This window comes from Onychostoma macrolepis, chromosome 24 (genome assembly GCF_012432095.1).
Source record: "Onychostoma macrolepis isolate SWU-2019 chromosome 24, ASM1243209v1, whole genome shotgun sequence".
In the NCBI taxonomy this organism is placed as follows: domain Eukaryota; kingdom Metazoa; phylum Chordata; class Actinopteri; order Cypriniformes; family Cyprinidae; genus Onychostoma; species Onychostoma macrolepis.
In genome coordinates this window covers 12,096,561-12,121,646 of record NC_081178.1, presented here as the reverse complement: position 1 = coordinate 12,121,646, position 25,086 = coordinate 12,096,561, and the positions used below count along the sequence as shown (strand labels likewise).

At 35.6% G+C, this 25,086-nt stretch overlaps 1 protein-coding gene and 1 long non-coding RNA gene across 6 annotated transcripts; both read right to left on the bottom strand.

Annotated features, from left to right (window-relative positions):
- Positions 1 to 3,974: 3,974 nt before the first annotated feature.
- LOC131533552 (uncharacterized) lies at positions 3,975 to 9,037 on the bottom strand. 3 transcript variants are annotated; one of them, XR_009269147.1, is made up of 5 exons: positions 8,323 to 9,037; positions 7,982 to 8,139; positions 7,615 to 7,669; positions 5,598 to 5,721; positions 3,975 to 4,708 (listed from the first exon to the last, which is right to left on the bottom strand). It is a non-coding gene; the product is annotated as an uncharacterized LOC131533552 (long non-coding RNA). The 3 variants fall into 3 exon arrangements; XR_009269149.1 differs by having other exon boundaries at positions 7,982 to 8,118; XR_009269148.1 differs by having other exon boundaries at positions 7,982 to 8,054.
- Positions 9,038 to 9,716: 679 nt separating this feature from the next.
- Positions 9,717 to 24,907, bottom strand: qtrt2 (queuine tRNA-ribosyltransferase accessory subunit 2). 3 transcript variants are annotated; one of them, XM_058765894.1, is made up of 9 exons: positions 24,769 to 24,907; positions 24,263 to 24,531; positions 23,097 to 23,152; positions 20,833 to 20,909; positions 20,408 to 20,617; positions 19,016 to 19,215; positions 17,213 to 17,382; positions 13,760 to 13,856; positions 9,718 to 12,785 (listed from the first exon to the last, which is right to left on the bottom strand). In XM_058765894.1, the coding sequence occupies exons 2-9, from the start codon at positions 24,460 to 24,462 to the stop codon at positions 12,548 to 12,550; spliced, it is 1,248 nt and encodes a 415-aa protein (XP_058621877.1). In that variant the 5' UTR covers positions 24,463 to 24,531; positions 24,769 to 24,907; the 3' UTR covers positions 9,718 to 12,547. The 3 variants fall into 3 exon arrangements, with proteins under 3 accessions (XP_058621879.1, XP_058621877.1, XP_058621878.1); XM_058765895.1 differs by having other exon boundaries at positions 17,231 to 17,382; XM_058765896.1 differs by lacking the exon at positions 24,769 to 24,907 and having other exon boundaries at positions 9,717 to 12,785; positions 24,263 to 24,495.
- Between the last annotated feature and the right edge of the window lie 179 nt (positions 24,908 to 25,086).

The window sequence follows — 25,086 nt, the reverse complement described above, 5'->3', positions numbered from 1 at the left end:
CACCTGTTTTGCCAGATAAAAGTAGTGAGGGGATTATTTCAAACTCATTTTATATTCAGATAAACTCTAGCTAAGATGAACAGATTCCACTCTTAAAGACCTTTGCTCACTGAACATAAATCATAAATTCTCACTACCCCTATATCTAAACCTTTGGTCACCTGGTATTAAAAACCATACAACTGCTGAGATGAGGGAGAAGGAAAAAGAGAAGAGGGAGGAGAAAGTAAAGTAGAGGACAGATGATGGTGGAGGACTTACTGTCCCATTTTTGCGAACACAAATGGGGCATTTCCTACAAAGCCTCAATATCAGCATTACCCATTCCACCCCATGCTGTCTCACAGGAAATGTGTCCAAATTCACCTATATTTTAACTCTTCTATGTGGAATCCTAAATGGCTAAGTCTGCCACAGGACGTCTGGGATATTTCAAGGCACTTGCCATGAATAGGTTACAAAATACGGCCTGAAACTCAATTCAGTAAACTTCAGAAGGTGGGCAGTGGAAGGAGGTGATTAACCTTGTTTATTTATTTTATATGAGATCTGCAGTTTTTAGGACCATATAACAAAATTTGTGACCTTTCTAAATAAAATAATAAATAAAAGCCTGATTTGGGTGTTTTATATATATATATATATATATATATATATATATTTGTTTTTGTTTATTTATTTTTACCATTTCTACCAATAAACATTAAATAAGCATCAAAATTAGGGGGCATTTACTACATTTGCTTTCAACTAAAAACTGAAAAAAAAAAACTTTTTTGGAAGAGTTATATACAGGCCAGTTTCACCATTTTAAGGGGAGATATAGACATTAAATTAGTTTAACTATCTACATTTAATGCTAGGTCAGGTTTGTTAGTTCAACTAAAACATCTAATAACTATTAGTTAAAAAAAACAAACAAAAAAAACAGCATTTCTGGCACTAGTGTTTAAGTAATGGGACACCCGTTTGTATGTGAGAACAGTGTTGCTCTCTTCAAGGTCACTGCCTGTGCGTGCTGTGCAGGAGATTGAGTGATTTCCAAGCCAACATACATACCTAAATAATCATCTATATTTTCTGCCTAGATGAACCGCTGATAGGGTTTAGCCAAAATATCAACATGAGACAGAGTGGCTATAAAGCCGCAGACTACTTTATGAGAATACTTGGCCTTTGTAACAGCAGTATGTCCTTCCACAACAAAAACTGTCCTATCGATAAACTAGGTGAATTTTATAAATCTCTAAAAGATATGTAATCTGACTCTAGGTCATGTTTTGACAAAATAACTTACCTGAGGACCTCAACAGACCTCACTGCCAACTAGACCAGCTGAAGACTACAATTTTTATTTATTTCATGCTTGTATACATTTCTCAGAGCAAAACGAGATCAGAACATCACCAAAATGATTTCCAAGGTGAGGTCCTGATTTCATCTGAGTCTGATAGCCTACCCTAGTGCTCAACAACTCTATTAGACTCTCCAAAGGACATGAGACACATTTGTCACCTGTGGAAGTTCAGCGTCCAGCACCTGTTATCATTTAATCAAAGGGAATGGCCTGAAAACTTACGGCCTGGTACAGATAAATCGATTCGCACAAAGAAAGTTAACAGATAGATGATGGATTGAGAGAAGGTCGTTCCTGTTTGACCTATTCAGCTGCACACCTTACCAGCAGACATCGATGACCTTTACCTCAACTGTCCCTAACCTTCCAGAAGAAACAAAACAAAAAAGTAAGACAAGCAGAAGTGGAACAGTACCGCTGTAACACTACTTACACCCCTGGAATACTTGATTCGAGGCATCCAGTGGTCAGAAGTTATTCAAGGTAACGCTGTAGCTCATTTCAGTAGTCACATATTTACCGTTTCCCGGTGTAATTAAGCAGCTAAATCCAGTCAAAAAAAAAATCTCCCCACACAGATTTCTTATTTTCTTTTGATGCAAATTCACCAAGTTGACTAGTGCTTAACTTACCGGCGCTACTTTTCACACCGCGGAGTCGGACTCTCTCGCACTTATTTCATACAAACGCGATTGGTGACAATTCACAATCGATTTGAGTAAAAAAAAATCAAGTATTTCTGTAATAATGGCCTAATGTTCGTCTTGTGGCACAGGGAGCACTGGCTAATGTGGCTGTGAGCTTAAAGTGGCCCTTATATGATGCCACAAATGTGGCCAAGTTATCCAAAACCGTATCTGGGCCAGTTTTGGCAAAGAAATAGTACGGTAAGCACTGGCTAATGTGGCTGTGAGTCTAAAGTGGCCCGCATATGATGCCACAAATGTGGCCCAGTTACCCTAAAACACATTTGGGCCAGTTTTGGCAAAGATATGGCACAGTGAGCACTGGCTAATGTGGCTGTGAGCCTAACTTGTCCCACATTTGACAGCAAATATGCCCCATATATTATAAATCAGATGAGGGCCACTTCTGGTTTGGATGTTGCACTTGACACTGGCTAATTGAAATGGAAGTGTAAATATGGCTTAATAGAATTTTGCTACTTTTAGTAGGATGCAACACAGTTAACTGATGCAGGATGATCTGGATATGAGTCTTAAGAAAGCTACATACCCACCCAGACAGCAACCAGTGTCGACTATGTTGCTGTCTAGGCAGCAATTTATTTTTTTAAATATACTTTTAAAGGCAGTTTTTTTTATATACTGTGCAGCATAAAAACAGAAGTGCACTATAATGATAGTTCTTACTGTCAAAGTTTCTGTTCATTTGGACTTTGTTTTCCTTTTGCACTGTTTCCCTTGTTGTGTTAATTGTATTATTCTGTTCAGGTGTGCCTAGTTAATTATCCTTGTTTGGTCTGAGTACTTAAGTTCCTGTATGTTCACTTTGAGTTTGTTTGGTCTTACGTCTACATGTCTTAAATGTCGCTGTACTACATTGTGTTTGGATTTACCCTTGTTGGATTAAAGACTTATGATATATAACTTTTCATCTTCGTTGTGTGCTCTTTAACACAGCGTAGCCTTGACACTTACAGACTTCCTGTAAGTAGAGTCTGAGTGAGAAGCATTTAGGTTCAAACTTGTGAAGGACTTATTTTAAAGTATTGGAATGTGTCTTTGAATATTTAATTGTGACATTAGAATTGCTGTTTGTGCAAAACCTGGGTCAGGATGTTTTTAACAAGTAGGACACGTTTCTGGAACTTATTTGAACATTTAGGGAGGACATTTTTAAATTTCTCTTAAACTTGAGTATTGTTGACACATAACTCACTTAAGGCTTAGTGTGGCCAAAATAATGTATATTTATGGCTTATTTGGTTCTTTATTAGCTAAAATGTGGCTGTGCAGTGGCCTGCTTGTGGACCACTGCCAAAATGCCACCGTTCCATGCAGTATGTGGGCCACATGAGGAATGTGGGGAAGACCAGGGTTGGAATAAAAATCAACTGTGGCCCACATAAGGGCCAGTTTTGGTTTATTTGGATGGCTTACATGCAGGAATGCTAGGGTTTATTTGAGGCCCAAATCTGGAAAACAGGACCTGGCTGCTCAAATGCCAATATTCCACATGGTATGTGGGCCTGAGCGAGGTGTTGGATACGGGCCGGATCTGGACCAGAATTAAAACCAATGTGGCTCAGATTTGGGGCAGTTCTGGTTTATTCCTGGCTGACATTGGGCCTTCTTTTGGCTTACTTGTGGCCCAAATTTGGCAAACAGGAGCGGACCGCCCCAAGTGCCACTGTAAAAAAAAATTCCATAAAAAAACGGATAATGTACTGGCAGAAAATTACCAGGACATTTTCTGTTAAACTTACCGACATTTCCTTCCACATTAAAAAGGAAAATTCTGTAGATTTACATTTTCTTCTGTACCATAAACGGGCAATCCGTTTTGCAGAAATTTCTAAAAAAATTATAGCATAGGCCTTTCTTTAGTAGCAAATAAATCCAGCACAATATATACAAATCGAACATGGTTTATTTTTACCTCATGTAAACATTCTTAAAAGTGCGTTCAGTAGCTTTTATTTGCCTTTAACAGGTGAAGACAAAAATATTATTACATCAATTAATTTAACAATGTGTTTTAGTTTTAAACGGCACAGGCAGAAAAAAGAAAACATGAGCAGCTACTTGTACAATATTGGTGTTGCACCAAATAGTGGTCACAAAGATAAACTTCACTGTGAAACAGTCAAGATTCAAAACATTTTCAGATACATGGGAAAAAATTAATACAAAGCCAGGGCTGTCATTAATAACAATTGCTACAGACTTCTAGTCAATAGTCAAGTGAAATGTTATTTAAAAGGACAGTTCACATCAAAAATGTGAATTCTGTCATCTACAATTGACATGGTACTGCAAAAAAAAAAAAAAAAAATTCTTGTACATCATTTGAAAATAAAGAACAATGATTCATGCACTCATGCCTAACATTTCAATGTGAAACTAAGAGAACTATACAATCTAAATTAACAGCAGGGCTCCAAGTGTTTGTGTGCTTTTAGTATCGCTTGCCATGTGCCAGCTTGGGGAAACTACTTCCTTTTTTTTTCCCCCTTTTGCTGCATGTTCAGTCCAAGTTCCATGTTGAGATCTGAAAAAAGCTCAAATTGTACATGGATTCTCGAAGTTGTTCATACATGAGTCTTGGAAGCATAGGTTCCCTTCATCTAAACCACCGACCCTCGTTCAGGATTTCTTCACAGGAAGACTGGAAATGACAAGAAATTAAATGAATGAAAGTGAAGTATAGAGTAACGTGCAGAACAGGTTGAGATTGAATTATCAAGTTCCAGTTCAAACATTGTTTATAAAATGCTAAACTTGCATTTCTAGTGGTCTCCAATTGTATCCGTCATGTGATATTGTCAACAATGTTTTATGATATACTTAAAGGGATACTCCACCCCAAAATGAAAATTCTGTCATTAATCACTTTTCCCCATGTCGTTCCAAACCCGTAAAAGCTTTGTTCGTCTTCAGAACAAAATTTAAGATATTTTGGCCCAGAAAAGTATGAAAAGCATCGTCAAAATAGTGCATCTGCCATCAGTGAAGCCAACTTTATGAAGTGATGAGAATACTTTTTGTACACAAAGAAAATAAAAATAACGACTTTATTCAACAATTCGTCGCATCTGCGTCACAGTAGCGCCATTTTGGAGAATACCCGCTGAACGCAAACTGCGTACGCTGTTCTGTGTCAGCCGCACCACATGGATACGCTGTTTTTGTTAAATAACTACTTGAATAAAGTTGTTTTTATTTTCTTTGCGTACAAAAAGTATTCTTGTCGCTTCATAAAGTTCAGATTGAACCACTGATGGCAGATGGACTGTTTTAACGATGTCCTTATACTACGTTTCTGTTAAGGACCCTTGCTGTCTATGGAGAGTCAGAAAGCTCTCAAACTTCATCAAAAATATCGTAATTTGTGTTCCAAAGATGAACGAAGGTCTTATGGGTTTGGAACGACATGAGGGTAAGTAATTAATGACAGAATTTTCATTTTTGAGTGAACTAACCCCTTTGATTATTTTCAACTAAACAGCAACACAATAAAATGCTTTATACACAGTTTCATTACATATGTTCCTTACATTTGTATGAATTCCAACGTAGGTGCCATCTCCTCTGGATGTTTTATGTTTAAAATAAAATGAAGAGAATGTGTAGCTCAGCCACAATGGGGGAGGACATGATAAGTTCTTGAATGACAGCAATCTGGAATCACCAATAACAAAAAAATAAGAAATTATAAACAACACATTGTAAATTCAGAAAGCCACACCAAACATTGATTAAATCTTTCCTACACAAAAAACTTCAATAACAAAGTCAACTGAATAAACGACTCAATTACTAATTTTTGTCAGTATTGAACATCCCTAAAGGTAAATAAAAATGAAAGCATATGGGTAGCAAAATTCTATTTGAAATATGCAAAATGACAATGCAATACATAAAATGGCAATGTAGTTCTGTATTTTTATTTACATTTTGCCATACATGTGTTCAAATTTTAGTGTAAAATGAAAATTCAGTTATATAATTTACATTTGCCATTTTCTACACTAGTTTTAATATGCAAATTAAACACATATTTTAACACTTTATAAGTTAATTATTCACAATATTAAGTTAATTAAAACAAAAATTATTACCCAAATTGATTAGATGTGTTTAACTGTCACCGTCCACCCTGTGGGACGCCTACATTTACTTCACTATTTTACAATTAAATCCTAATCTAATCATGACAAACTATATATCGTTGGAAAGGTCTAAGACTCCGAAATAGGTATTTTACCACTTTTTTTGTTAAAAAATTATGTAGGAAAAGTAATAGATTAATTTATGACAAGAGTGCACCTGAAAAATCTACATCATAACAGGAGTTCTGACCTTTGTCACAGAAAGTCTTCTTTTTTGCCTTTTTCTCTATCATGCTTTAGAAATCATAAGAAATTATATATCAGTTGAAAACTTAAAATCTCAAAATTCATCCTTTGAAACCCATTTTAAAATTAGACATTGCATTACCATGGAAATGGTACATTAAAATCACGTTGGAAAATGTTTTCATTCATGAATTATAAAAAAAATAAGTTTGGATAGTGCACTATAATGTCTGTGTTCAAAACTGTGAGTGACAGTTAAGGGGTTAATATGTCCAAGCAAAAACTGTAGCAAAATTATCATTTAAATGCTGTTTTTCCTAAATGCATTTAGACTTAGGGGTAGGACACTTGGGATTGCATTTCCATCATAATACCGCATGATAATTGTAGCAAAATGCAGTGAGAATTTGAGGATGCATTCTGAGCCAAAGGTGCAGCAAAAGGGTAGCAAAATGGTGATTTAAATGTATTTTATTTTTCTTAAATGCATTGACACTTACATATAAGACATTTCAATAACATTTTCATTTAATACCCCGCAATGAATAAGTCAATGTGGAAAGCGTTTGGTTGACGGTGAATATTGACCTATTGTGCGTCCTGTTGCTGAGCCCCACCTAACGATTGACAGGTCAGGGGCGTGTTGCATTTTCAAATGCATTTCAAATCCACATTGACTTTAAATTCATAGCGAGGTATTAAATGAAAATGCAATTGAAACGTCTTATATGTAAGCGTCAATGCATTTAAGAAAAATAAAAGACATTTAAATCACCATTTTGCTACCCTTTTGATGCATCCTCAAATTCTCACTGCATTTTTTTACAATTATCATGCAGTATTATGATGAAAATACAATCCCAAGTGTCCTTAAGTCTAAATGCATTTAGGAAAAACAGCAATTAAATGATAATTTTACTACAGTCTTGGCTTGGACATATTAAACATATCTAATCAATTTGTGTAATACATTTTCATTTTGCAACTTATAAAGCATTAAAATATGATTTTATTTTATATATTAAAACTAGTGTAGGAAATGGCAAACGTAAATTATATAATTGAATTTTCATTTTGCACTAAATATTGCACATATGTATGGGAAAATGCCATTTTACATATTGCATTGCCATTTTGCATTTCAAACTGAATTTTGCTCCCCATATACTTCCATAAATAAAAACTGTAGTGTTAATAAATAAAACAGAATACAAACCCTTGATAAGAATGCAGGGAGTACTTGGGATGCACAATACAGCAGCAATTACGACCTGTCATTAGAAAAGAAAACAGAAGAAACAATGAATGTAATGAACTGCTGTCCCTTTAAAACATGACTCACATCGACGCACATCCCAACTTTACATCAGTCAAGACATTTTAACTTATTTAAAACTGTCACTAGCCAAAAATGGTCATTTTGACATCATTTTGTGTGCTTTTGTCCGTGTAAGTGCGAGAGAACTCGATGCGCTCCTGACGCGTGTGCGTTCACCGACAGCGTGCCAGTAACGTTACCGAACAAACTTCTCGTGTGTGTGTGTACCAAACAAGACAATAAAATGTCTAACAGTTAAACCTACCTCGTTTGGCAGAAAAGTTGCGTTATCCTTGAAGAATTCCGCGATGTCAGATCTTCACCTAGTTGTATAATCTCTTTTAAAGAATAAAAAAAAGTCGTAATGGTATCTTCTTTTCTTGACAATTGCTCTGCCAGCTTCTGTTGAAGGCACACAGCGCTCTAAACACAGTTGTAGGACACTTCAGATTTAACGTTATCACAGCTTAACATCACCGCAGTAACGTTAACATGCCGGATGCTTCACAGCACGCGCAGTAACAAATACACCTCATCAACAACAATTAAAAGTTAATAAACTTATTTATAAAACTGAAAGTGAGCACACTGTAACACATAACTTACCTCCACGTCGAGTGAGATGTGACGGTGTGCTGAAAATGTCAAATGCGACGGCTCCGACATTCATTTGGCAAACAAGGAAGACAGCAACTAAGTTAACGTTACAGTTTGTTACATTTAACAAAATATAATTTACCACGGAAGTGTAAAAACGGTTCCTCAAACCCGAAATCCGACTTTAAAATGAAATTTTTACCGAGACTATCTCTGTGAATAATGGCGTCTGCTCAAGCACTGTTTTCGCGCCGATAATCGACTGATCTTCTTGTTCCCACAATGCAAAGCGTAATTAAAAAAATGGAAAAACACCAGTAAAAACCAAATACGGAAAATTCCTTCAAATTATTACGGTATATTGTACTGTATTTTTACGGAATTTTTTTACAGTGTGTGGGCCGGAGCAAGGTGTTGGATCTGGGCCAGAATTAAAATCAATGTGTCCCAGATTTGGGCCAGTTCTGCTTTATTTGGTTCATTCACGGCTGATATTGGGCCTTCCTTTGGCTTACTTGTGGCCCAAATCTGGCAAACAGGAGCGGACCGCCCAAGTGCCATCATTCCATGCGGTATGTGGGCCAGATGAAAGTGTCAGGTGTGGGCCTGATCTGGGCCTCAGGAATTTTGCTATCTAGGTACCTATTTAATTTTTGATGGGTAGAAAGATAATGTACAGACACCTGGTCATTATTCCAAAATAGAAGTGGTAATTTTGTGAATGACTAGATGACTGTGTATGCCATATGAATAATATTCATTTTCAAAAGCCCCCCTTTTTATCTCAGAAAGAGACGCTTGACCTGGTGAAGAAACTCTTAAACCTTTCTTATAAAATTCAGTAAAGGAATGTGAGAAGCCATGGGATCTTATCATCCTAAAATCCCAATGCTACGTTGCTCTAACCTGTTCAATAATTCAATCAAACCCTTAAATATACATTTGGAATTGAATTCCCTCTGAAACCACTCACAATAAGAGGAGACTGACTTCGACGCCATAGAGTAGGCTGTGAAGGAGAACTTAAACAGTCTCTCTTTGATTTAGAATAACTGAATCTTCTCTGTGCTGTCAATTTGACAAATAAATGTAACATAAGCCTTCATATATCATTCAAGAAACAAGGCATGTGGAGAGCCAAAAGACAGGATTTGCACTTAATCAAGCTTTTAAAGGTGACTGAAAGGTCAAGTTTTCCCACAAGAATAACCCTTCAGTTTTACTCCATAACCACCTCTTTGCTTTTGAAGTGAATCTGACAAGGAGCACAACGGACACTCAACAAAAATAAAAATTCATATTATACAGCACAGAGCAAGATTATATATTAAGGCATAGTCTATTTCAACATCGCAACAGATCACTGATACTTGAAAAATAGAAGTAGGCTTCTCTGGAAAGAAACTAATACTCTCACCCCTCTTCATTTATACATTGTCCATACTTGAACGACCCTTAAAAGAGCAACATTTTTCAGGAAATATAACCTTGGGTCGCAACAAAGACATAGAGAAGCCATTGCAATCAAGCAGTAAATCTAAAAAGAAATTGTGTAGGGTTTCTCAAGTACAGCTTTTCAAAGTCATTTCAGACACAAAATGGGTCACAAAATTATATATAAAAAAAATGATTAAAAAGACATCAGAAGGTACAAGTAGACAAGGTTCATCAGAGAAGAGGCAAAAAGTAAATCTTGAAACATTGCTTTCAATGATTTAAAAAAAGAGAATTACGCAAAGCTTAAAAGCTGAACGTCTAGTTTATGATTAATAGGGGAGACTTGGGCTAGTTGTCACACTTTTTCTCCAGTGAATACTTCTCTGTTATTGAGAGTCAATTTCAAAGACTTGGCCATATTTTTCCCTGAACATTCCCACTGTTATTGCTTAGAAAAAACACATTACACATTTTCGTAATTGACTTTTGACTCAAACCCGAGTTACAGAGATAAAGCCCATGTGATGAGTGGAAGCTGGTTTGGGATAAAAGTGAAGTCAAAATCAAGTGCAGGGACTAGCAGTAGAAAGTCATCAAGCAGTTCAAACCTTTCTTTTTAATGATCTCTCCTGGCTCTTCAGAAAAGGTAACTGGCTAAAACGTGGGGAGGAACTCACCTGCTGGGAAAGTTGCTCTGCAGCTTTTAAAATGGAACACAGAGTTCCCCGCATACACAGTGAGGTTCAAAAAGCTGGGATCAAACTGAAAATGTAAGTAAACATTATAAAGACTTTCAAAAATTTATATTAATGCTCACAATATAAGATGCAAGTAAAAAATAAAAATAAAAAAGTATTTCATGAGTAAAATACAATTGACATTTGAATAATTACTGTGAATCAAAAATACAGTAAAAACAATAATATTGTGAAATTTTATTACAATATCTGTTTTCAATTTGAATATATTTAAAAAAGTATTTATTCCAGGCAAAGCTGAATTCCAGCAGCCATTTCTTCAGTCTTCAATGTATAATTGCACTGTAACAAGAACACCTTAAAACACAGTGTAACCTTTATTATAACCAGTGTTGAAAACGTTTTGTGTTTTATTGGAAACTGTATTGGAAACTTTCTTTTCAGGATGCTTTAATGAATATTAAGTTCAAAAGAACAGATTTTAAAATAGAAATATTTTATAACGCTATAAATGACTTTACTGTCAGTTTTGATGAGTTGAATTTTTATTCATAGTGTATCACAATTTCCACACAAATATTAAGCAACTGTGATAATAATAAGAAATGCTTCTTGAGCACCAAATCAGCATGATTTCTGAAGGATCATGTGATGCTGAAGTTGGCTGCTGAAAATTCTGAAAAAATATAAATAGATAATCGTTATTTTAAATTGTAATAGCATTATTTCACAATATGACTATTTTTACTGTATTTCTGATCAAATAAATGCAGACTTTTTTAAAAAACATTAAAATAGCTGAATTATTCCAAACTTTTGGACAGTATAGTGTAAACTGTAAAACATGATCTCAGTCTTTTGGAGAAACAAAGGACTATTGGAAAACAAAGCTTTACCTAAATAACAACATTGCAACAATTTCAGGTCATCTTCCATTGATTCCCTCTTTGATTTCCAATTTCAGCAGCTTGCACCTAACCCAGGCTTTCTCATGTCTGCTCTTTAACACACTCCCACTCTAACAATCTCCCTTAAGTATTTAAAAGAATATCCTGTACCGTACTCTTTTACACCTACATTTCAGTACTAGCTGATACATGGCCAACTATGAAACTATGTATTGCTGCACTTTTGGAATTTTTTTTTTTTTTTTTCATTTCTTACACTTTAGCATTCATTTTGTAGACTGCACTGAATAAAGAATACCAAATGAATATATTACAGTACTCACTGTCAATTTCACTCATGCATCCTTAACTATAACTGTCATAAAACATTTAAAATAGTTATGGCCCTGGAAGCTGACTGGTCACTACAACATTTTATCTGTGCTACAATATACACAGATTTAACACTAAACTTTTATAAAAGCAAAAGGTACTATAGGTGCCGTATTGTGAATTTAGTAAAAGCTAAAAGGTTCATAGTTGTGCATTTATTGTAAATTAAAAAAAAAAAAAATTATATGAATAGGAATGTGAAGATCAGAAAAAAAATCAATACAATTAAGTCAAAAAGCTAGATTTGCATTGTGGTTTAAAGAAAAAAAATGTCAAACTTAATGTTAAACTTAAAACGTAATGTTAATTTAATCTAAACAACATCACAAGTGTATACAATAATAATAATAATAATGTGCAATAATAAATATTATACAATACCATTATTGAAAGAAAGAAATAAAAAAAAATGCAGCACTTTTTCTAAAAATAAATGTAACTCGTTGGAAAAAAAATATGTGCTGAGCAAAACAGCAGGTGGTAACAGGGCTTTACAGAGTGAATCTGAGCGAGTGCTGCTCTTCAAAAAGATAATTTCACCATTATTAATGCTCCTTCTAAGTGAAACTGTTCTTTGATGGAGCAGAAGGCAAATTTAAAATCCATAAGCGAACTCTGAGATGAGCCATGGGAATCTTAAAAGGTTTGCTGTGTCACTCACATTAGCACTTTTTGTCTGATATTTTGCATGGCAAGAGCACATGCATCATAATCCAGCTTTATATTCATGAAACACATACTTTGAAATCAAAGCCATAAGTATGCTCTGATGTAGGTTTTCTTTTGTTCGTTCTTTTTGCCTGAAGTCCTTCAATCATTTCAATCACCTACTCTGCAATGGAGGACTCTATTTTTAAAGTCCTGCAGACGGTCGCTGGCTATTGCATCCCGGAGCGCTTTGAAGAAGCCAAGGTAATGCGCCATGTTGTGTAGCATCAGTAAAACACCGCCGAGCAGCTCGTTGGTCACCAGTAAATGATGAACATACGCTCTCATATGCTTTTTACAGCAGTAGCAGCTGCAGCCCTCCACAAGTGGGCGGAAATCATCTTGATACCTGAAAGTCAAACACAGTGTTACAAGGCCAGGATATCTATATGTTTAAGAGAATTCAATTTAAGGACTTTTAATTGTGCAAAACATCAAAATAATTTTAAGGACAAATCTGCCATGCAACAAAATGTATAAAAAAATAAAAATGATTGAAATAAAAGAACAAAAAATATATATATATTAATATTTAAATAATAATAAAAAGGTCAGGTATTAAAAGGGAAACAGCTTCAAACATTTCAGTGTGATCAACCAATCTGTTAATAAAAATTAATAAAGTTCCATATATATAAAACATGCTTTGTTTATTGATGACATTAGGTTGTGATATCACAGATGTTCTGCAGCTTAAAAGTATTTTTATATATTTACTTATCTATTTTATTTTTTGTAATAGGAACCATAATATGGACCTGACAACAATTGTCAAATATTTCATGCAAAAACTAAAATATGCTGAAAATCTAGTTAAATAATCAAGGCATGTTTAAAAATATATATATAAAATCCATGGACGAATAAAATCATATTAAACATACAAATATATCAATGTTTGTTAATAAACAGAAATATTAATATGTTAGGTTTTTTATTCAGTAAAAAGACAATTCATATACTGTATATCATTACTCCTGCTAATGTATACAGGACGCATTTATACAGCAGTGGTTTGAGACATGGGTGTGAGGGTTGGAAAATCTTTTTGTTTTATATCCTTCATTGCTCCTTTGACCATCTGATCCGACTTTAGTGATAGAGGCAATATTATGAAAATGCACTCAGAAGCGAGTATGAATTACTGACATTTGCATTTATTTATCCTCATATCCAAGCTGAGGTGATTGAGATCATGAAAGATGTGCAAGAAAGCATTAGATGTGCATGAAAGCATTAGTCTCATCTGATATGAGCAATGAATACACACAGCTGTTTGAGGGGTGAAAGGGTACATCCTTGTCTCCCTCTGTACATACACACCTTTTATCTTTGAGGTTCATTTCATAAGGCATCGCATTTTCATCTCCATTTGAGTTCAGCTTCTTGACAGCAGGCATCTCTCCATTGAATTCCAACACTGTTTCAAACATATACAACATGATTAAACATTCAGCACAACTGCTTTACATACAGTTGTGGTCAGACTTATTAGCCCCCTTGGTAAATATGAGCAAGGAAGGCTGTGAAAATAAACCTACATTGAAAGTTCGAAAAGATAAGCAATCAAAGAAAAAAAAACACATTATAAAATAAATGTTTTTCTCCAATACACTTTGGCCACAATTATTAGCACGCCTAGAAATTCTTAAGTATTTTCCCATTAATATTTACATCTTTTAGCACAACAAGGTGACAAAGATCACAAAAATGTTCAGCCATGACTTCCTGTTTCACAGAAGTATAAATGTGAGAAACACAAAGGCCAAATTCCCTTAATCATTCATCACAATGAGAAAAAACAAAGAATGTAGCTCTGATATGCAGCAAAAGATTGTTGAGCTTCAAAATAGAAAGTAGCTGTAAGAAAATAGCTAAAGAATTTGAAAATTCCAATCATCAGGGCAATAATTAAAATGTTGCAATCAAATGGTTGTGTTATGAGGAGGATAGTTTGAGTGGCCAAAGACTCTCCATGGATCACAGCTGGGGAACTGCTAAAATTAGTTGAGTCTTGGAGACAGAAAGCCTCAAAAAAAACAAAACAGCACCTACATCACCACAAACTGTTTGGGAGGGCTTCAAGAAAAAATGTTTTGCTCTCATCCAAAAACAAACTCCAGCATATTCAGTTGCCAGACAGGACTGGAAGTTCAAACGAGACTGTGTTGTATGATGAAGCTTAAAAAAAGAGCTCTTTGGCACACATGAGAAGGGTTTAAAACACAGGGATAAACCCCACTGTCCATGGTTGAATATACAGCTGTTGTGGGGCTATTTTTCTGCTGGAGGTACTAGATATCCTGTTCAGGTAGATGGCATCATAGATTCTAATACCAACAGATTAAAAAAAAAAATCACATAAAATCAAATAAATCACATAATGGGCTGTGGTCGGATTTTCCATCAGAACAATGATCCAAAAAAACCATCAAAATCAACACTCTCTGAAGAGATTTGTATGTGAGAAAGGTCTCTTATCTCTTGCCAGGTGTTCTCCAACCTCATTAGCCATTATAGCAGAAGATTCAGAGCTGTTATTCTGGCAAATGAAGGTTGCAAAAAGTACTGAATAAAATTTATATCATAATGTGATTTTATCACCATTTTGAATTGTTTCACTGCAATGAATAGTTTGAACCTTCTTTGCTCATATTAACCAAAAGGACTAATAATTCTGATGTCTGGTATGAACATGCCAAATGAATGAGTAATTTTCAAACAAAATTGGTCTGTTTGCTGTGGAGTCAAAGATTAACCTTTATCAAAGTAGAAAAAGTTTGGAGGAAATTCAAATGATCCTAAGCCTATAACCTCATCTGTAAAGCATAGTGGAGGCAGTGACATAGCATGGCCATGCATTGCTGCCTCTGAAACAGGTTTACTCATCTTTATTGATGACATAACGAATAATGGTGGCAGCAGAATGAATGCAGAAGTGTACAAAAGCATCTTGGCTACAAATGTTCAAAATCCCACCAGACTCATTGGGAAGTGCTTCAAATTGCAACAGGACAATGACCCAAAACACACTGCCAATTCAGTCAAGGAGTTAATCAGGGCAAAGAAATGGATTGCCCAAGTCATGCATTTCACCAACTGAAGAGGAGACAAAAGGCAAAAACTCCCTAAAACAAGCAACAGTTGAAAATGGCTGCGAAGCATTTCAGTCACACTTTATTTTAAGGTCCAATTCTCTGCATTAACAAATCATTAACTATGAATTTTGCCTCAAACTTCTAATTTGCTGCTTATTAATAGTTAGATAGTTATTAAAATTTAGGTATTGGGTCAGATTAGGGATGTAGAATGTGGTCATGCACAATATGTGCTTTATAAGCACTAATAAACAGCCAATATGTTAATAATAGAATGCTAATAAGCTAATTAATACTGAGAATTGGTCCCTAAAGTGTTACCAGCATTTCTTGCACATTTGATTAAAGGTAAACAGTCCCAAAACTTATGCTTACATTAGATTGTGTTTAGTGAATGACAAAGAGCGAAGGCCTCGCTCAGTAAAATACTAGTGGAATAATAAATAAATAGAAAAATCATATTATAATAAAATCATATTATATAACTATTCAGTGACCCAAAAAATAAATCTTAAAGTATTTCTAAAGGCTAATCATGTGATTTCAACATGGACCGGCCCACATAAGGCTACCCACTACATGTAAAATAAATAGGCTACTTAATAAATTAATAGACTATTGATATGACAAGAGTTAATTACACGTGAGAGTAAATAATTTTTAGCATTTTTCAAAATACAGTTTTTCACCTAAAATTACTGAGTACATGTTAAATTGTACAGATTGTCCAGAAAAACAGGAAAAACACACTAGAGAGAAAGAAGAAAAATAAGTGAAAAGAGAGCACAAAGTGGATGTTTAGAGATGTAGAGAGGGTGTGAAAGAGAAGAGTGGTGTAGAGTGAGAGAAGGCGGCAGATCAGGGTGAAGCTATAGCCAATCTCCCTGCAGAGCTCTCTAACTGGCTGAGGAGATATTTCTTTCCTGATTCTGCAAATGCCTGTCCTGAACTCTATTACCATCTTAACACATCGATTAGCTTCTTCTAAGAACAGACTGCTGCACACCAAACAGCCCGAATCAATTATTAATGCCTGATAGTGAATTTTTTATGTCTCTTCATGTGATTCAGATACTTGGCAGACATACGCAGGGGTCTCTGTTCTCACAGAACAGGCTTTTGAAAATAAAAACCAACATTAAAATGTGTGAAACCATAATGAGGTTTGACTTCATACATGTTCCTGCTGAAACTGAGGATGCAAGATGGATTTCCCAGGGCTCTGGTTCTGTTTGAAACGAGCCAATTATTTAATTTGACTGGGGCCTGAAAAAACACACACTCTCTCGAAGACTTTATTATTTAAACTCACACTTAATTATCTGAATCAACCAGCAGAAGCACAGCCCCACTTCCACCAAGCCATGCTGAGAAAAACAGTCCCACATGCAGCTCATTGTTTCTGCTGGCAGTGAACGGGTAGCTGACACTCTAAATACAACTTTACTAATTCATATTATTGTGCTGAACAGCTCCTTTATAATCACAAGATGAATATGAAACAGCCTTCCAACAGCCAATCTAGTGGATTGTGTACAATACTTGTTCTCTGCAAATGTTTATAATTTAGAGACCTTAGAAATTGGTATATCAAATATGGTACAGTAGGTTTTATGTGGTTATGAAAGTGTAAGAAACCTGTATCTTTTCAATGGTATAGCTATGAGCTTCTGCACACCTCTAGGGGTTGATGTACCTGCCGTCTCAGGGTCGGGATCAATGGTGAAGTTAAAGGAGAGCGCACAGCCTCGCTCCGTCACCTGGAAGGGGAAGAAGCTCTCAAACAGATCGACTCCTGCTTCAACACAGCTGATGACCTCATCAGGACGACCAACCCCCAGCACCAACCTGACACAGATGGTAAAAGCTCAATGTCAATGCACTGCACGTTCAGGCTTAAAATACAATGCAGGTCAAATGCAATGGGGTTTTTCTTGCCTAAATGGGAGTTATTATTAATTAAAGGTTAACTATAAAGGTTAATTAAAGGTCATAGTTGTCTTTGCATGTAAAGCTAAGATAGGAAAACGTATTTAAACATTGAATAAATTACACACTTCAGCTGTAACAGGTGATTCTAAGGCTTTAGATCTCACAATGCATTTTTTTCTATTGGTTTGGGAATACTTTTCTCAGTGTACCTCAGTAAGACAGATTATAGTCAACCCCAGAGATAAATCAAAGCCAAGTTCAGCCCAGGGTAAATCATTAAGTATTAATACAAAACCAGTGAATCTGCATTTTTTTTTAGTTTTTTTTTGTGCAGTCTCTATACTGCGTTTCAATGGAGATCCAAAAGCGATCTCAAACAGATCAAGAAAGCCATGCAGTGAAACACAAATTGATTTTGAGGTTAGAAGTTTGGATAGTTGCACAAAGCAAAATGAGGAACACTAGCACATTCTGACATGAACAAACAGACAAAAAGACAATCTCATACACATACACATTCATACGTTGGGAGGTGGTACTTTTTGTTTTTAAAAGAGGTCTCATGCTGTGAAATAATTCTTAATTTAAAATAATTTTTCTATTTTAATAAATTTTAAAGTATCATTTGTTCCTGTGATGTGATGCAAACTAAATTTTCAGCAGTCATTACTCCGGTCTTCAGTGTTACATGATCCTTCAGAAATCATTTTAATATGCTGATTTGCTGCACAAGAAATATTTCTTATCAATGTTGATAACAACGGTCCTGTTTAATATTTTTGTGGAAACCATTATATTTTTTTGAAAAGAAATATTTTTTCAGGATCCTTTGATGAATAGAAAGTTCAAAATAACAGCATTTATTTGAAACAGAAATCTTTTATAAGATTATAAACATTTTTAGTGTCACTTTCAATTAATTTAATGCATCCTTGCTGAAAAAAAAGAATTAATTTATTTTCAAAACTTTTCAACAGAACATAACAGTGTGAAAATACATCATGTAATAAAAGCATAAATACTGGAGCACAGAAACATCTTGTCCTGCTCTGAACCTAAATTATGTATCCTGTCCTCCAGCCTGTCTGCCTCACAACCTTCTCCAGCTCCAGTTATTTGTGACCTGAGATGCACCCAAGGGAAATGTCTGTTTCTAACAAGACTATAAAGCCCAGTGGGAAGCATCCCTCTTAAGACCCTGCTGTGCCACAAGGACACTTCCAAATCCACACTGCTTTACTTCCTGTGATTCTGTAACCTCCAAGTCAACCTCAAAGAGAGGGAGATCAGATAAATCTATCATTACACCACAAGGAACTCAAGATGAAGTCTGTTCTTGAAACCTTTCTAACCCCAGCACTTCCAGTTCCCTGGAAGGGATGAGGTGGTTGCTATGGGCTGCTGGTGGAATGGAGTGTTGCTATGGCTGCTGAAAATCGAGGTGCATAATCAGAGAGTAATAAATTGGGTAAGATCTAGCCACTCAATCTCCGACTGAAGAAACGACTGAGCCTGAGAGGCAGAAATTTAAATAGACGCCTTTTTTTACCTGGGTTTTTCTTGGGGAAGCTCTGCAGATGTCACTTTAATCAACTGAACCCTCACATCCTGGTCCATGGCAGCAGAATGAAATCCATCCAGGACAAATCCGCCCACAGGACGCTTGGCAGTTTCTCGTGCCGACCGGAGCCTCTCCTCCAAAATGTCTCCACCCTCCACAACTCCAAATATCTCAGCCTGTTTTAATTCCTGTAAAAAATGTTTTTGCTGTTCAAAGTGATTTTTTAAGTTTGAGGACATGCTTCTAGTGTCTGAACAATTACAGACAAATCACAAAAATATCACGTGTTTGTGCTTTAGTAAGTTATAATATGAGGCTATACTGTTAGCGCTAAACTGCTGGATGATACAAATTTGTTCAAATGGTAGGAGTGGGGTAATTTGAGCCAAATGTCCTTGGGGTAAGTTGAGCCAATGGCTCAGTCCTTATAAGCCTTTATGTTTATAAGATATTGTAATTCTACCTTATATTTCATTAATTTTAAACCAAACATTTTTTACTTGGTTCTTTGTTTTGAACTTGATTTTGTTCTGAAAAATTTAAATACACCTTGTTTATGAAAATTGGCCATTGACGTTTTTAAGAAACTGTATTTGCCTGCAACATTTATACTCAATTTACCCCTCACTAGGGGCAAGTTGCACCAAGCGACCACTTTTTTTTTATTTCCAAAGTGATTATTCCTGAGGATACACCACATCCTGAAATTTATGTTGGACCCATTACTAGCTGGGTTTCCATCCAAATTTGCAATTTAATAACTTGTGCGCAAAATTAGAATGTCACATAAAACATTTGCAAAACAAGTTTCCACTGTTTCCATCTGACATGTCAAAGAGAACAAAAATGTCACTTCCTGATAAACTGACAGTAAATATCACAAAGAAAAGTGGGAGAAGCCACTGAATGTAATAATTTTCATATATAATTCCTGACTTGTGCAAGCAATGAATGCGGATGCCTGCTGTTCAGGAACGCAGTTGTGTAACAGTTCTGGGAGGCAATAATACAGAAATACTTTTATTTCAGAAAGACCTTAACAACATTTTAGATGCTGTGAAATGAGATCAGCCCACTGGTTAGTCAGGTTATGCCGTTCCATAGCGCAAAGTCACATTACTTTTTTGAAGCGCATGGAGGAATTTATTCGGCAAATCCGTTTCTATCTCCCATTATTCGCATTTACCCTCTCACACAAGACAAAAACCACCTCAAGTGAGCGCAAAACCTTTTTTTGCGAATTAAGGGATTTTTTTTTTTTTTATTTGGCATTTCCATCACTCGTTTCCGATGCGATGCTTCAAAATGCGCACTAAAACAGAGTGATGGAAATATAGCTACTGACATGTGCTAACAGGTATTCTGTGTATGTGTAGTAACCTGAGTTTTCTGGTGCAACACCAGACATTCATCCAGATGGGCCAGACTCCTGTCCACTGCTTTACGGACTCTCTTGCGAGAGGTACCGGCCTGCCAGGTCTCTCCGTCTGCCATGCTCTGATAGCAGTCCGGCTGGATAGCTGCCTGAATCGCCATGAACCGAGCCACTGTCAGCTCTATCCTCCCACCGCTGCCCCACACTGACACTGTCTGTTAAATCACACACAACCATTAAATCCCTCACAATTAACAGTAAAGGCATGGCATTGCTTCAAAGGACACAAAAGCTCTCTGTAAGCCAAACCGCATCAGTTGAAAACCAATGAGATTTTACTAAATTGACTATTTGTAATGATTTAATGGAATCTGAGTCAGTCTCAGTGACAAAAGAGGCTGAAAACAATCATTCGACACAGTTCTCTAACCTTGTTGGTGACGTGACCGGTGGGGCTGGTGTTCGCAGAATCATGCAGAGAGCAGAAAAGCACAGTATCATGAAGACCTGCGTAGGAAACCATTAGCTCACGTCAGAGAAAAAGCTTATCAGACGTCTATTGTTCCTTGCACAACTCGAGAAGCTACTTCTAATCAAAACAGACGTCTTGCATACAAATCTAAAAGCTATAAATAGTGCAAACATAACATATGACGAACTGCAAAATAAACTTGTATTATTCATCCATTTAATAAATCCTCAACAGCAATAGAATGCATAAGAACAGTCCAATGCAATCAGGCAGAACACTTGTTCATTATTACAAAACTGTTTACTGGCAAAATAAACAACCAAGAGCTCAACTCATTATTCTGAAGATATAAAAAATGCATTTATATGGAGATTAGGGCAAATTGGGGCACTGATGTGTCTCGTCGATGGCGAAATTGTACATTTGCATAGCTTGTACTAACTAATTCTCAATTGTAGATTAGACGAACGTGAACATGTATGATATGAACATGAAGAGAAATCTAAATTTGGCGGTATTGTATGGAAATGATGGAGGTGAACTTCAGTTACCAACATTATCATGTACAATAATTTTCTTTTTCTAATTATCCAAATGGAGAGCTAGCAGCCGCCTCAAGTCACCCTTTGAAATGTCTTCACGGTCACACATCTTAATATCATGAATGCAATTACCTTTCTCATTTCTGGTTGGATTGCTGAAGGCAATGACTGAAACACTGCCCTTCTTTTCGTTACGGTTGCAAAATGAAAACTGAAAACTCATTTTTCGAAAATGCATCTGTGGTATGCATCCAAGTATGAATGCATAATTATTTCTAAACAGTCACTTAGTAGTCAGCGACTGAGGGAGAAAATCTGAAAACATGCCTTCAGAATTAAAAATGAGTACCCCCACTGGTAAATTTAGATTGGTTGAAAGCTAAAAAGAATTTCAAAACCAAACAAGTTTTTATTTAATATGAATTTAATTTTATTAAAACTTATGTCTGGGATATTGAAGTGTTTAATTTCTACTAGTGACACCAGTTGAAATTGCAATTGGTTTTTTCGAGCAATAGAAGTGGCTTGAAACCAGTTTCAAGTTTATTTATTTTTGAAGTTTTGCTGTCAGCTAGCGGTTTCACCTTCAAGAACAGTTTAACTATTCAAAATTTCTAGTACTGCAAGCAAAAGAGAGATAATTTTATCAAGTCCTTCAAGTCTCAAAGCTTGTGCAGGATCAGCCTATAGCCAATTACATTTATTTTTAAATTGGGATCATCTTCAAAAGTGTAATACTTTCTTCCACAGTCTCAGCTCCAGAACCTCTTTGGCCATTTATAATCCACTTGATGTGTGAATTTTCAAACTGTGTGAACTGCTTCTAGATCTATTAGCCAACTGAGAAAATGTTTACACCCACACTGCTGGATAGAAATGACTTAGAATGCTTTTGAAAATAGCAGAAAAGCAACAAAGATTAACTTTTCAAGGACTGATTCAATTAATTCATTTCATTGAATTAAATGATTTAAGTCTGCCATATTTGGCTGTGGACCACAAAACTTTTTACATCAATCACCTGAGCTGTAAATACCACGCAACTAATTACTTTAGTACTGCAGGAAAATTGCAGGAAATGACAACAATGGGACTAGCTGAGAAAAGGGCATACATGGGAACAGTCCAATTTTCAAAAGACATTTAAAAAATTCAGACATCTCAGGGCCTCATTTTTAAAATGCAACCATCCTAAATGTAATCTTTCTCTCTCAAATATGCATCTAGTGATTCATAGAATGAACATACGCACAAAAAACGCACGTTTGCCTCTCTTTTAGATGTAAAATCTATGAATCGCAAATGATCTTGAACTTGCGTGCAACTGAATGGTTTCAGCTCTCTGCCTTGTAAATGACTCCTAATTAATTTCATTAACATATAAAAGATCACCAGTCATTGTCCAAATCCTTTAATTTAGAACAGCGAGCTGCAAGAATAGCTTACATTTCCGAAAACCTTACAAATATGAGCGTTGGCGAGGATTTAAGTGCATGCACACTCTAAGATCAAATCTGTGCGTACGCACACTTTATAAATGAGTTACCTTGTGCTTATAATTAAATATTAGTGATATGTATATGTTGCTAAGCTAAGATATTCCTATAGACACACTGTCTGAGGACATTTTTAACCAAGAGAAAGCAAAAAACAAAGTTAGCAAAAGAGTGAAATTCTAACCTGCAAACTTTCTGACACCCTCTTTGAATTCCTCCAGAACCTCATGATGCTCTGCACTGAAAAAGAAAAAGTGCTAAAAAATGAAACTGTAGATATATCAAATAAATGATTAAAAATAAATCAAACCTTTTCCAACATGGATTTTTTTTTGTACAAATTTTTTTGTATAATTTTTTTATTTTTTTAATTATTTTTATTTACACTATTGGTGAAAAGTTTTTTTTTTTTAATGTTTTTAAAAGAAGTGTAACCAAGTTACCTCACCAAGGCTGCATTTATTTGTTCAGAAATACAGTAAAAACAGAAATGTTTTTATAATATTATTTCTATTTTAAATAAATCTTTTCTATTTTAATATATTTTGAAATGTTATTTTTTTCCTGTGATGCTAACAGCCATTACTCCAGTTCACAGTGTCACATGAAAGTTCAAAAGAACAGTATTTATTTGAAATAAAAATCTTTTGTAACATTACATCTGTCTTTTCTGTCTGTCACTTTTGATCAATTCAATCCGCCCTTTCTGGGGAAAAAAAATTAAAATTCTTTCAAAAAAACAAAATCATACCCCAAACTTTTGATTATTATTAAACAGTAAAAGCGGTTTCCAACATTAATAATAGAACAAAATGTATCTTGAGCAGCAAATCATTATATTAGAATGATTTCTGAAGGATCATGTGACACTGAAGACTGGAGTAATGATGCTGAAAATTCAGCTTTGCCATCACGGGAACATTTTTATAAATTAAAAGTTATTTTAAATTGTAATGATATTTCATAACACTGCTGTTTTTACAGTATTTTTGGACAAAGTAGATGCAAGCTTAGTGAGCATAAGACACTTCTTTCAACAACATAAAAAACATCAAAAAAGATTACTGTTCCAAACTTTTGATCGGTATTTATAAAACGCCAGGACCTCAAGGTCACTTTACAGATGACAAGACAAAAATCTAATAAATGACTACTCTCATAGACTTCTATCCACTGTGAATGCTGTGAAAACTGTCACAGCGTCAAATTTCGTCAATTGAGATCTGTCTTGCCATTTTACAGACCCACATGTTTGGTTAGAAACACTGTTGGCCAAATATTCAGTGAATTCCTGTCCCTGGATGTATAAACTGAATTTACAATTTATAATAAGTATAGCTAGATTCTTACAGGCTATCCACTGACACCTGAGTGACTGACGGCAGGTCTCTCAAAGTGTGTAATGTGTCCTGGGTCAAATGTGGAACAGTTGCACAGCGAGTGTACAGGAGACAGCCGGGCACCTCCAGTGAGCGCTGCCCTGATTTTCCCAGTCCAGTCAAAACTCCCAGGCGACATCCCTGCACCACTCGAGACAGTTCCAGTTTCATTCCGCTTGTGGAGCTGTAGCTTCCTAATGTGAATGTTTCTCAGATCTAGCGGAAACGACAGCTCGTCACCTGCAAAAACAACATTCGACCTCTTTATGCTCTCATTTTCCAGAGGGATATAGTGCTTGAGATGTACACATGCACTTATGAATTAAATAGAAGACATTACTGTCTAGTTCACCAACCTGAATTGATCTACTTTATAACGGAAAGCAAAGTTTACGAGCACAGTGCGCCGCGAAAACTTATTAGCAGTGAATTATAAAATAATATGTCATATTCGACAATAAATCTTCTCAAGCTTACCAATTTGATTTTAGCTGCCTCAGAGAACAGGACATGTGGGAACTTCAGGTCGCAGAAATATTTCGTAGCGCTTTGACTCCGGTCTCATAATTACGACGTCATAACATTTCTACAGCGCGCTGTTCGCAGAGCTATTGGATTTATATTGGAAATATAAGTAAATACATAAGGAAATAATAAATAGAACTAATTTATATATATTCAATTCATAAACCCCCCTCATACTGAAATGGTAGAAGCAATGTGTCTTTAGATTTTCTCTAAGAATCACTTATTAAATCTGAACGTTACATTATAAAAACAAGCAACAGGACAATC